The sequence below is a fragment of the Prionailurus viverrinus genome, chromosome A3 (genome assembly GCF_022837055.1).
Source record: "Prionailurus viverrinus isolate Anna chromosome A3, UM_Priviv_1.0, whole genome shotgun sequence".
Lineage (NCBI taxonomy): Eukaryota > Metazoa > Chordata > Mammalia > Carnivora > Felidae > Prionailurus > Prionailurus viverrinus.
The window spans coordinates 24,104,692-24,118,424 of NC_062563.1; the positions used below are offsets into that span (position 1 = coordinate 24,104,692).

General features: G+C 42.6%; 1 protein-coding gene across 2 annotated transcripts in view; it reads left to right on the forward strand.

Moving 5' to 3' along the window:
* The first annotated feature begins 557 nt into the window (after positions 1 to 557).
* EDEM2 (ER degradation enhancing alpha-mannosidase like protein 2) overlaps positions 558 to 13,733 on the forward strand; it is a 31,588-nt gene continuing 18,412 nt past the window's right edge. Inside the window, exons 1-5 of one of the 2 annotated variants that reach the window (XM_047851787.1) lie at positions 558 to 767; positions 981 to 1,091; positions 2,911 to 2,950; positions 6,333 to 6,438; positions 11,431 to 11,556. In XM_047851787.1, coding sequence (XP_047707743.1) covers positions 661 to 767; positions 981 to 1,091; positions 2,911 to 2,950; positions 6,333 to 6,438; positions 11,431 to 11,556 — 490 coding nt within the window. In that variant the 5' untranslated portion in view covers positions 558 to 660. The remainder of the gene's footprint in view (positions 768 to 980; positions 1,092 to 2,910; positions 2,951 to 6,332; positions 6,439 to 11,430; positions 11,557 to 13,733) is intronic. The other variant, XM_047851789.1, reaches the window with a different exon arrangement.

The following is a 13,733-nucleotide window of genomic DNA, read 5'->3' on the forward strand; positions in this document are numbered from 1 at the left end:
GGAGAGGGAAGCTTCTGAGTTGGGATGGAGACTGAAGAGACCATACTTATGTGACCTCATCCGAAATGGGAGGAAAGAAATGACAAGAATTCGTCAATTCGTAGAACTTAAAGGGATTTCTGGAAATATTGAGTAGCAGCTTTGGACAAATAAATGGAAGTAAGTTGTACCTCACACAATCATCAGGGAACTGCCTTGGGAAACTCAATATGCCTAATAATGGCAATGTCTGAACATTATTCATCCATTCTTTATATACGTCCACTCAACATTGAGTCCCTGTTGTCCTGTCTTTATAAGGAGGTTGAAAAAAAAAATAATGTATTTAAAGTATTCAATACAGTCTTAGTACACAATAAGCGCTTAACAAATGCTGTTACTAAAACATTAATTAATCATAGTATCTGTAGTAGCCACTGTTTTTCAGCCACGTTGATTTCCACTTCAGAGACTGTCCCAAGATACTCTTTGCCGACGTTCCGCCTCCCATTGTATTCTGGGACTTGTAGTCCGGAAGTGGGTGACGGTTTTGTTTTTTTTTTTTTTCCCGGCGCGCAGGCGCAGTGGCGCGGATTCCCGGAACAACCCGCAGAGGCTCGCAGGATGAGCGGGTGGCGGTGGCTGCTACCGCGGCGGCGGCGCTGACAGGACACGGGCTCTATGCCTTTCCGGCTGCTTGTCCCGCTCGGCCTCCTGTGCGCGCTGCTGCCCCTGCACCATGGTGCGCCAGGTCCCGGTGGCTCCGCGCCCGACCCCGCCCACTACAGGTGAAAGGGGTCAGGCTCCTATCCCTTCCAGAGTTGGGGAAGGGGAAGCGCAGACCCGGTCCCTTTCCTTTCCCAACGTTCTAGGACTCCCCCCGCCCCTCCCCTCCGACACCCCGACCTGCTCAGACCCCGCCACTGGGCTCAGGTGGTGATTCCCATTTTCCGCCCTATTCTTGTCCTTTCCCCTGCCTCATTTTTCATACCCCGCACCAGGGAGCGAGTCAAGGCCATGTTCTACCACGCCTACGACAGCTACCTCGAGAATGCCTTTCCCTACGACGAGCTGCGACCTCTCACCTGTGACGGGCACGACACCTGGGGCAGGTAGTGCGAGTGGAGGAGCAAGGGGGCGGCTGGGGTCTGGCAGTACGGTTCCTAGGCGGGCGGGTCACCTGGGGCCGGTGGCTTCACGGTCTCCTCGCCAATTCCAGAAAAGCTAGCGAGGGTGAGGCTACGTTCCCTCCAATCCACCAGGATCCACCCAGCCTCCTGGAAAGTTGGATCCCACTGTGGAAAAAGCCTGGGTTAGCCTGGTGGACGGGACCTTTGAGCTCCAACCATGACAGTACCAGGCACCAGCCTGGGGACTTGGACAAACCTCTGGAGTCCTAGGCTGTCGAGGAAGGTTTCCAAGAAATCAGAAGACCCAACCCCTTCATTTTGTAATTGGTTAAACTGGCCCAGGAGGGGATGTAACTCTTCAGAGCATTTGTTAGTGTAACTGAAACACACTTCCCCCATTACCCTCACATTACTGACTGCTTCTTGAGATTTCTCAAAATGTCACCTAAGTATTAGCTCCCTTAACTACCCACCCCCTACAGGTCACTCTCACAAATCACCCCTTTTATTTTATTTTATTTTTTTATTTATTAGCACTTCTCACTCTCTGATGCTATCATTTTCACTTGCTACTAGTTTGTTTTTCTTACTTCCACTAGAATAAAAACTTACGAGGTGGAATTCTCTGTCTTGTTCCTTGCTGAGTGAAAGATCATTGCGTTTAGCTGAGGCTGACATTGATTAAACACTGTGCTAAGCATTTTACTTGTGTCTTATTTAATTCTCTCAACACCCCTAGGAGTTAAGTGTAGTTTTGTCCATTTTACAAATGAGTATGCTAAGGATTGGAGAAGTTAAGTAATCAACAAAATGTGTGCTGGTTTTCTTTGCTTTTTCTTTTTTTTTCTTTTTAGTTGGAAAATATATATAAGCAAAAGGCAAATTCAAACAGTAAACAATCATATACAGTAAAGTAAGTCTCTTACATACCCTAGAATTCCAACCACTATTAACTTTCTTGTGTATCCTCCCCAAAATATTTTTGGTTTCTACCATCATATGTGTATGTGTATCTTTTTAAATTAACTCTTTAAAGTCGTAACTTACATGTAATAAAATGTGCCCATTTGAAGCATCTGGTAACCACTATCACAGTCAAGATAGAGAACATTTCTGTCATCCTAAAAAGTTCTCTGTGCTGCTTTATAGTTCATTCCTCCACCACCACTGGCCCAAACAACTGCTAATCTGCTTTTTGTCTATATATTTCTTTTTGAAAATGCAGATAGAAACATACCTCACTGCCTATTCTATCCTTCGTCTTTTTTCATTTAACAATATAATTTGAATATTGTAATATTAGCCCATAGAACAATAGATAACAATTTTTTGTTACAACTTCATAGTTTTGCTCTGTTTAAATGTACTACAATTTAATCACTCTTCAACTGGTATATGTTTGTGTTATTTCTAGCTTTTTGCTTTTCTAAACAGTACAGCCATGAGCATTCTCAAGCATACAGATCTGTGCACATTGAGATAAATTCCTAGATGTGGAAAAGCCTGTGCTCTTAGCCCCAATCTTATACTGCCTCCCCATGGCAGAGAAGAACGCCAGTGAATATAGGTGATATGTTTAACCACAGTTGAGCTACATCAGCCCATCCTCCCTAGTGCATTAAATGGGTCAGAGCTTCTTGGTAATTTTCACTAGGGTTTCTCTGTTGGGACTGGAAACTGGGACGGGAAGAGTCATCACTGTGCCTCACTTACTAGTTTTGGGGGTATCTGATCTGGGGCAACCTTCATAGCTTGTGTTTGATTTTCTTACTAAGCAGCTGGAATTTCTGTCCTTTTACAGTTTTTCTCTGACGCTAATTGATGCCCTGGACACCTTGCTGGTAAGTGTCTTGATTGTTCCTTTACCTCACCATGGTTGTGCAACCAATGTCCTTCCTCTTTTGGCAGCTTGACTGTGGGCGAAAAACAAGTTCTTCACTTGGGCCTTTTATTTTCATCTCTGTATTCCGAAGCTTCAGATTCTGGTCGCCCAGCTAGATAGAGGGAAACGATGAATTCCAAATGTATTCAGGGTCATTTATTTAGCAGATGTTTACAGAACACCTGTCATGAACACAGAACTGTGATAGGCCTGTATAACTCTCTGGGGGATACAGAGACTTTGAGACCCTCCTTGTTTTCAGAGGCTTACATTCTAAACATAAATGTGGTGGGTTTTTTGTTTTTTTTTTAAGTTTATTTATTTTAGAGAGAGTGAGTGAGTGTGTGCATGCATGCTCAGGGGAGGGGCTGAGGGAGAGAGAGAATCCTAAGCAGGCACCACACTGTCAGCGCGGAGCCCACTGCAGGGCTTGATCTCACGAACTCTGAGATCATGACCTGAGCTGAGATCAAGACCCAGGTGCTTAACTGACTGAGCCACCCAGGTGCCCCTTCAGAGGCTTACATTCTAATTGGACATGTTCAGTGATAAAAATAGCAGTGACTAGTTAGTGTGTTATGTGTAGGGCTTGTGCTAAGCACTTTGTGTGTTTTATCTTGTTTAACCCTTCTAACAACCCCATAAGGTACATCCTTTACTCCTTCTTCAAGTCAGGAAAGCTATTGTTTAGAAAGGTAAAATGGCAGGGGCGCCTGGGTAGCTTTGTCGGTTAAGAGTCTGACTCTTGGTTTCGGCTCAGGTCATGATCTCGGTTTCGTGGGTTTGAGCCCCACATTGGACTCAGCACTGACATTGCAGAGCCTGCTTGCGATTCTCTGTCTTCCTCTTTCTCTGCTCTTTCCCCACACATGCTGTTTCTGCCTCTCTCAAAATAAATTTTGAGAAGAGGTAAAATGGCTTGGCCAGGGTCCACAGCTATGAAGTGGCAGAGCTAGGACTTGAGTTTAATTCTGTAGGACTCCAAGTCTTAATCATCCTCCTTAAAAAGGCCACAAGAGAGGATTTAACAACTTTATCCATATTTTACTATTTCTGTTCTGTCACCCCTTCTCATTTTTATATAAATTAATAGTATTTACATGGTTATGATCACCTTGAAGATATAATTTTTCTTTTTTTATTTTTTCTTAAGTTAATTTATTTTGAGAGAGAGAGAGAGAGGGAGAGTAGGGGAGGGGCAGAGAGAGAAGAAGGGAGAGAGAATGACACTTAAGTTGGGATCTGAAAGAGAAGCAAGTGTCAACTAGGGAAGTGAGGGAGGACAGAGTGTTCCAGGCAGAGGGAACAGCCTGTACAGCCTGTACAAGGGCCTTATGGCAGGAGAGAGTGTGGCAAAGGCAGTGAATTGAAGCAGGGCCATTATGTCTGGGAGGTGGAGAAGGAAATTCAGGAAGAAAAGTGGAGCCGGGGGTCTGGTTGGGGACCAGATGATGGAAGCCCTTGTTCACTGTGTTAAGGATTTTGATTTCTAATTTAACGGCAATGGAAAGCCACTGAAATATTTGAAGTAGAGGGCAGGAAATGCTCAGATTTCTGTTTTGAGAAGATTACTAACTGCAGTGTGGAAAAAGATTCATGTAATCATTCAGTAAACATTGAGTAATTGCTTCATGGGCTGCGCTTGGCACCCTGGGGGAATGCAGGAAAGAATGAGGCTCCTTCCCTGGCAAGATTCTCTTCATGTGGAAAGAAATAGGTGCCCTAAGAGTTGTGTGGATAAAGTTACTGGAGTCTTTTAACAGGCGAAGAGGGTTCCTTTTAGCTGGAGGGATCAAAGGCTTCCTAGAGACATGACATTTAGACAGTCAAAGATAGATTGGATTTGGAAATGGGCAGACATAGGATGGAGGGATTTCTGGTAAAGGAAAGAGCATGTCTGAAGGCAAGAAGTGGAAAATAGTGGTTATAGTTTTCCTGAAGTAGATGAAGATAGGTTAGATGAAGATGAACAGCGAGAGACATGGTCAGAAAGGTAGTTTGAGTCCAAACATCGAGGGCCTTGAATGCTGAGACAGGATTGTTTTGGTTCCTTGTTCAAACCAATATAGACAAAGAAGGGAATTTACTGAGTCAGATAACTAAAAAGTCCAGGTAAAGGCTGGCCTCAGAATCAGTTGGATCCAGGCATATGAACAAGTCTTCATGAATCTTTCCATCTCCTATCTCTGCCTTCTTTGTTAGCTGTGTTCTCAGGTGCTCCTTATGCTGGCAGAGTAGCCATCAGTAGTTCCAAACTCACTTCCCACTCAGTCAGGAACCTGTGTGTGGGGGAGGAATCAGCCCTTTTGAATTAATTCCCGAAGTTGAGTCTCATTGATCTGGCTTGGGTCACACACTCATTCCTGAACCAGTCACTGGCCAAGGGATACAGTCCAGTGGTCCAGATCAAGTACCCATTCTTGCTACTGAAGGACTGGGGTCAGCCTCTCCCAAACTGCAAGAGTGACTGTGGAAAAAGAGTGATATCTCAAATTGAGGCACTACTATCAGAATAAAAGATAGCAGAATTGCATTTGGCTGATGGTTTAAATGAAAAGGGTTTAATTTTCTCGAGTGAAAGAAAGTCTGGAGGTAATTTCTAGCATTGGGTTGGCTGTTCAGTGATGCCGTCAGAGACCCAAGCTCTTTGTATCTTTCCATTCTACTATCATTAGGGTATTGGCTTTCATTCTGATGCTTAGTACCTCATGGTCTAAAATGGCTGCCACAGCTCTAGAAGTAAAGTCTGCTTTCAAGGCAGAAAGAAGAAGAGTAAACACCATGCCAGCGGTATCTGTCCCTTTTTATTAGGAAAACAGAATCTTTCCCCAGAAGTGCCCCCAGTAGACTTCTCAAGGCTTAGCATTGGCTGGGTAACACATTCACCTCTAGCAGCAAAGGAGGCTGAGAAAGCAAGTATCTGGATTTTCAGCCACCACATTGGGAACCTACCAGGGTAAAGGAGATTGGGAATCTGTGTTGGGCCAACCAACCTGCAGTGTTTTCCACAAGGATGAATGTGACCAGACAAGTTTAAAAACAACAGATATCTGCTGCAAATATCAAAACTATGCAGTCTACAGTCTCTATTGTTTCCACTAAATGGGTACATAAGGACTCTTGAATTGGTAACTAAGAATTGACTTAACCAGTCTCTTGGTATTGGGTCTCCGTGGTTTCTAGATCTCACTGTTTCCTTCTCCTGTCACCAGTACTAGAACAGAAACTATAGATCTTAGTTGAATAAGTGATGGCCACACCAGCATAGGATCCCAGACTCTCGATCTTCAGTGCCTTCAAGCCTCAGAGAGCCTCACTATCAAGACCTTCTTCTCTTCCAGATTTTGGGGAATGTCTCAGAATTCCAAAGAGTGGTTGAAGTGCTCCAGGACAACGTAGACTTTGATATTGATGTGAATGCCTCCGTGTTTGAAACCAACATCCGAGGTGAGGGCTGCCTGCTGGGGTTTTGGAAGAAAAGAGTGTGGAGTTTTTGCCTCTGTGTAAACCAAGAGGTGGTAAATAGAATCTTAAGGGTCAACCCTGCCAGGGCACTTGGCCGAAACCAGTGACTGAAGAGAGATCTTTTTTCCTCCTAGAGGGTGGGGTGTGGAGGTCTCAGGATCCCCCATCAGCTTCAGACATGAGCAGGGGGCAGAGAAGAGACTAGAAAGAGATGTGCCAGAATTACTCACATATTTAACATGTATTTGGTGCTAGGCATACAGCCATGAACAAGAAAGATGTAATCCTCGCCTTCTTGGAACTTATTGCCTAAGAAGCGCTACCCAATAGAACTTTCTGTGATGACAGAAATATTTTATGTCTGTGTTGTCCAGTGTTGTAGCCAGTAGCTGCACCTGGCTAGTGAACATTTGAAATGTGTCTACTGCAACTGAGGAACTGAATATTTAATTTCATTTAATTTTAACAAATTTAAATTTAAATAGTGATGGGGCGCCTGGGTGGCGCAGTCGGTTAAGCGTCCGGCTTCAGCCAGGTCACGATCTCGCGGTCCGGGAGTTCGAGCCCCGCATCGGGCTCTGGGCTGATGGCTCAGAGCCTGGAGCCTGTTTCCGATTCTGTGTCTCCCTCTCTCTCTGCCCCTCCCCCGTTCATGCTCTGTCTCTCTCTGTCCCAAAAATAAATAAACGTTGAAAAAAAAATTTTAAAAAAAAATAAATAAATTTAAATAGTGACGTGGTTCACGGTTCATGATTATATTATGTAGTGCAAGTCTAGGGCATTAGTTTCCAAAACTTGCTGCCCATCAGAACTATTTGGGACCTTTTAAAAAGTTGAATTGTGGGGCACCTGGGTGGCTCAGTTGGTTGAGCATCTGACTTTGGCTTAGGTCATGATCTCACAGCTTGTGAGTTCGAGCCCCACGTCGGGCTCTGTGCTGACAGCTCAGAGTCTGGAGCCTGCTTCTGCTTCTGTGTCTCCCTCTCTCTCTGCCCTTAACCCACTTGCATTCTATCTCTGTCTCTCTCAAAAATAAATAAAATTTAAAATAAATAAATAAATAAATAAATAAATAAATAAATAAAAGTTGAATTGTCTAGGTTTCTGTCTAAACCTAATGAATTTGGATTTCTGGGTTGGGTCCTAGAATCAATATTTTTAGCAGGTTTCCAGTGATTCTCATAAAGCTACTACAACCCTTATTTGTAGTGAACTCCTAGACCACCAGTGGCTTAACAAACTGTCACTTCTGGAGGCTGTTATTTTTTGCTCCCTCATTTTGCTCATCTTTATTTTGTACGTATTTTGCAATGAAACTTGTATTACAGACATGTGATAACAGTTTTTTAAAAAATTAAAGAACAAAGACAGCATGATATAAAATCCTGGTTTAGGGATCAGATGGGAGTTTGAGGCCATGCTCACTGCTGGCCTCAAATTTTCTTCAGAGCCCAATTTATCTTCTGTAAGCTAAGATTGCCTTATACCTTTGTTATACCTTATACCTTTGTTGCTGATATGAATATTTCTTTATTGCTGATATGAATATACCAGCATATGTACATGTATACATATATGCTGGTATATTCATATCATATGTATATAATTATATATATTTATATAATTATACCAGCTTTCTTTTGGTTGGCATTTGACTGGTATCTTTTTCTACTCTTTTACTTTCAATCTTTCTGTATTTTTATGATCAGATATATCTTTTATAAATTATATATTATATTTTGTTTACCCATTCTGACGATCTTTTAACTCAAGCATTTAATCCATTTACATTTACTATAATAACTTAGGTATTTGCATTCATTTCTGTGGTTTTATTTTGTGCTATTTGTCCCATCTTCTCTGTGTTCTTTTCATCCTCTTTTGTGTGTGTGTGTGCGCGCGCGCCTTCTTTAGGTTGACTTTTCTCCCCCTTATCCATTTTCCTCTTATTAATGACTATGCTCAGTATCTGACTTTTTAAATAGTTTCCTGGAAAATTTAACAAACATTACAAATTTAACAAACATTACGGAATTAATGAAAATCTTTATTTTCCTGAATAGTACAAAACCTGGCTCTGAGAATATCCTGACCCACATGCTATAGATTATGTATTTTAGTTTTTTGTCTTAAGCCCTCCATACATTATTGCTGTTCTATACATTTGACGTTTTAGATTTACTTCTATATTTACTTGTATATTTCTATATTTATTTCTTTGGCCATCTTTCCTACCTGTGTCTCAGACTTTACATCTGTGATCCCTTTCCTTCTATCTGAAGTACTTCCTTTAGAATGTCCTCTAGTGCACGTGTGTTCTTGGAAGATTTTCTCAGCTTTTGTTTGTATAAAATGTCTTTTTTTTTTTTTAAGCTTATTTACTTATTTTGAGAGGGGGCCGTGGGGGAGAGAGGTACAGAGAGGGAGGGAGAGAGAATCTCAAGCAGGCTCTGAGCTGATGTGGGGTTCCATCTCACAAACCATGAGATCATGACCTGAGCCTACATCAAGAATTGGACACTTAACTGACTGAGCCACCCAGGAGCCCCTATATAAAATGTCTTTATCTCACTGCCTTTGTTTGGTCTTTGAGGGATAACGTTGCAGGACATATGGTTCTAACTTGATAGTATTTTCTCTTAGCACACTGAAGAAATCTTTCCATTGTCTTCTCATTTCATTGTCATTATTAAGAAGTAATCTGTCAATCTAATTGTTACTTTGCAGATGATTGGTTTTATTTATGCTGGCTGTTCCTTCATTTTAAAAACTTTTATTATGGAAGTTTTAAAAAATATATAAAAGTAGAGAAATATATATATAATAAACTGGGTTACCCACCACTTAGCCTTAACAATCATTATTACACAGACTCTGCTTTTGAAATCTTTTTTTTCTTTGGTGTTCTGCAGTTTTACTGTGATGTGCATAAATGTGGATTTCTTTTTATTATCTTGCTTGGGATTCCTGCATCTAAGAATTTGTGTCATTCGTTAGTTTTCAAAAGTTCGTAACTATTTTCTCTTCAGGTATTGCCTCTCCCCATTTCCTCCCTCTTCTCTTTTTAGAACTCCAGCCAGATATTTGTTATACCTTCTTACTATATCCTCCAAATCTCTTTGGTGTGTTTTAAAAATAAATTTGTTTCTCTGTGTTGCATTCTGGGTAATTTTTTGAAATCTGTTTTCAAGTCCACTAATTCTCTCTTCAGATATATTTTATTTGCTAATAAACCTATCTGTGTAGAAATGCTCTACTGGCTCAGAAGAGTGTGTGACTCTTGATCTCGGGGTCATGAGTTTGAGCTCCATGTTGGGTGTAGACATTACTTAAAAAAAAAAAAGTAAACTTGGGGTGCCTGAGTGGCTTAGTCAGTTAAATGTTCAACTTCGGCTCAGGTCATGGTCTTACTGTCTGTGAGTTTGAGCCCTGCGTCGGGCTTTGTGCTGACAGCTCAGAGCCTGGAGCCTGCTTCGGATTCTGTGTCTCCCTCTATCTCTGCCCCTCCTGCTCACACTCTGTCTCTCTCTCTCAAAAATAAAAGAAAATTTAAAAATTTTTTTTAAAAATGAGTAAACTTAAAAAGAAAAACATGCCTATGTAATTAAAAACAATTTTTTTTTAACATTTATTCATTTTTTGAGAGAGTGAGACACAGAGTATGACCTGAGCCAAAGTCAGACGCTTAACTGACTGAGCCACCCAGGCAGCCCTAGGCTTGGTCATTTGTATAATTTCTTGCTACTTACTCATCTATTCCAAGCCTTTCTTTTATTTCTTTAAACATTTCTACATAATTATTTTGTATTCTGTGTCTGATAGTTCCAGTATTTGATGTGTTGGTAAGTCTTGTTCTACTGTCATTTTTGCTGGCTCGTACTCCTAATGCTTTGTTTCTTCGTATGTCTTGTGATTTATTTAAATTTTAATGTGCACTCATTCCCTAGACTTTATCCCTGGGCTTCTTTGAGGCCTAGATTGAAGGTGAATTCTTTCAGCTAGAGTTTTTGTTTACTTCTTCCATGTGGCTGGAGGCATTGTCTACCAAAAACTGACTTATGCTAAAGGTTTGAGTTTTCCTGGACTACTTAGTTGGTATGAATTCAGGTTGTAAACCTTAGTACCATCCTGTAGTTACTAATTCTTAGTGGAGATTTGTTTGTTTGCTTGTTTGTTCGTTTTTCTTCCCTTTCTTTGGCATCAAGATTTGAGGCCTGCAGTTTTCCTTAACTGTATGCTAGGGGAGGTGGGTAGGGTTTATTCTGATCTATCCTTACACAGAGTATATAATTCTTTCAGATCCCAACTTTACGGAGGTTATCTTTTATCAGACTCTCCACTTTGGTAGGTCCTGCCTTTGTCTCTTGTTCCCCCTCTGCCAAGAGGAGGGGAAAGCTGAAGCTCAAGGTCACAAGATTTTTTTGCAATGAGAGGGCCATTCAGGATATCTATTTAGCCATATTTCCAGATACAGAACATTTATGGCTTTTTACAAGTCCTAAGTGTTGTGTAATAAATTCAAATAGGTTAATTAATACAATGAAGGCAATAACTACTCTGCCCCTCACCCCAGGTCTTAGGGGGATTGGGAGACAGAGTGACTGAGTGGAATGAGCACAGGCTTTGTAGTCAGACAGACCTGGCCCTACCACTTACTAGATGGATGACCCAGGGCAAGTCACTTTACCCCTCTGAACCTCAGTATCTTCATTTGAAGAGACAGTAGTACCTAGTGCTTGGTATACAGTAGGGACTTTAAAAAAAAAAAGTGATAGCCATTGTTTTTGTGACCCACCAAGAAGAAGAGAATTTGTGAACTTAACACTGCACCAATATGTGGGATTAAGGGATTCTTTCACTAGGTGGCTCTAGCCCCTTCCCAGCAAGCCGCTCAACAGAGTATGTAGGTTTAATTGACACAAGAGAAAAACTGGTCCTTGGGACTCTGACACTTGTGTTTTGTGCCATCTGTAGTGGTAGGAGGGCTTCTGTCTGCTCACCTGCTATCAAAGAAGGCTGGAGTGGAAGTAGAGGCCGGATGGCCCTGCTCTGGACCTCTCCTGAGGATGGCTGAGGAGGCAGCCCGAAAACTCCTCCCAGGTAAGACCCACACTGACATGCAGGAGAAATGCAGTCCACTGGATCCTGCTTCTCTTGCTGGAGACAAGAGTGGCAATGCCGAGCTATTTTCTTCTGTTCCTCATCCAAACAGTTAGTATTTCTACCTCTGGCCACCCACCATGGAAGTCAGGAGAGTCCTGGGCATTTTGAGGGCTTGTCAGACCATGGCCCAGGATGGATGAGCTAACCTCATTACGGTTTGCAGGAGAGAGCTGAAGGCCAGCCTGGTGGGTGGAAGATTCTTGTTCCTATTTGAGTGAGCCCTTTTGCCCCCTCTCAGGCCCACACACTGCTGGAATAAAAGGGTTCCAGAGAAAAGCCTTGAGCTGTACATTAGGAGCCCCCAGTTCTGAACTAGCCAATGTCTTGACCAAGCCATTCTTCTCTCCTTGGCTCAGTTTTCCCATCTCTGAAAAGGGATTCATAATTCCTGCTTGCATGCCACATTGGCTTTTTGGGAGGCAGGAAATGAGGTCAGAAAGGAGAAAGTGCCTGGAGAACCTCAAACGCCACTGAAATGGGAGGGACATGTTTTGGAGCTAAGCTGTGTCCAGGGCAGCAGGTCAAGCCTCAGTGTGTTTGTCTGGTGGGGCAGCAGCTGGGCTTGATAGCATCAGCTGGACACTGTGTTCTCTTCAGGGCGTGGTGGAGACTCTGGGGCTGTTCACACCCAAACACATCACTCTGTGCTTTCACCAGCCTCTGGGCCATCACTGTTCTCCCTTTCTGGAGATGAGTGGAGGACAGTGAGTGAGCTGGGTTCAGATCCACTCACGGCTCACGGCTCATGGCCTGAGTGTCTCCTTTCAAACATCATATCCTGTGTGAGTCATCCATAGAGCACACTGCTTAGTTGCCCCTTTTTTTTTTTTTTTTGAATCATTAAAAAACATTTTGTATTGAGAAATGTACATACTGGAAAGTACATATTGGAGCAAGCCCCAGGGTATCTGCCATTCAGGTAAAGAAATAGGATTTTGTCACTCCCCCTCCTTTTTTTTTTTTAACTTTTTTTTTTTTTCGTGTTTATTTATTTTTGAGAGAGACAGAGACAGAGCATGAGTGGGGGAGGGGCAGAGAGAGAGGGAGACACAGAATCTGAAGCAGGCTCCAGGCTCTGAGCTGTCAGCACAGAGCCTGATGTGGGGCTCAAACCCACAAACCGTGAGATTATGACCTGAGCTGAAGTCGGATGTTTAACTGACTGGGCCACCCAGGTGCCCCTGTCACTCCCCCTCTTTTTAACACTGCCTGACTTTTCTGAAATATTCTTTGAGCCCTTCTTGGTTGTGACTTGCATTCTCCTTCCTTGCCATTGGTGCCTGCCACTCAGCAAATTTATCACTTACAAGAGTAGCCAGACCTTATAGTTCTTGGAAGTTTTGATAACTTTGTTCACAGTTTGGTGACGCACAGGCTGCTCTGGGGTTATTTGACCTTTTGGTCTAGAGAGGAAATCTCTGCCTTTGGCTGTTTGTCCAGTTCCTTGCCTTGAATCAGAAGGCACCAGGGTGGGATGGGCAGAGCATAAAGGAGTGGGCGCATGGCAGGCATTCCCATTCCAGCTCTGTTTGACTCTTTCTGTATGACCTTTGAGTCACTTCTTACAGGCATGACTTTTCCTACCTGTAAACTGAGGATTGGACCACATCAGTAGTTTAGTGATTTATATTCTTAAAAAAAATAATAGTTTACCCCCTAAACTATTTGTTTGTTTATTTTTTAATGTTTATTTTTGAGAGAGAGAGACAGCATGAGCAGGGGTGGGGCAGAGAGAGAGGGAGACACAGAATCAGAAGCAGGCTCCAGGCTCTGAGCTGTCAGCATAGAGCCTGATGCAGGGCTCGAACTCACGAACCATGAGGTCATGACCTGAGCTGATGTCAGACGCTCAATCAACTGAGCCACCCAGGTGCCCCTCCTTCTAAACTATTTAGAGCAGGGACCCCAAACTGGCTCTTCTGGGGCTGTTTAGGGTCTGCAGATAGGTTTCATTTGGTTATAATTGCACTTGGAAAAGTATATGAGGGGAAATTGGATGAAAGTGGTCAAAAGATACACTTCCAGTAATAAGTAAGTACCGGGGCTGTAACATGCAACATGATGACTATAGCTAACACTGCCATGTGATATATTTGAAAGTTGCGAGGAGAGTA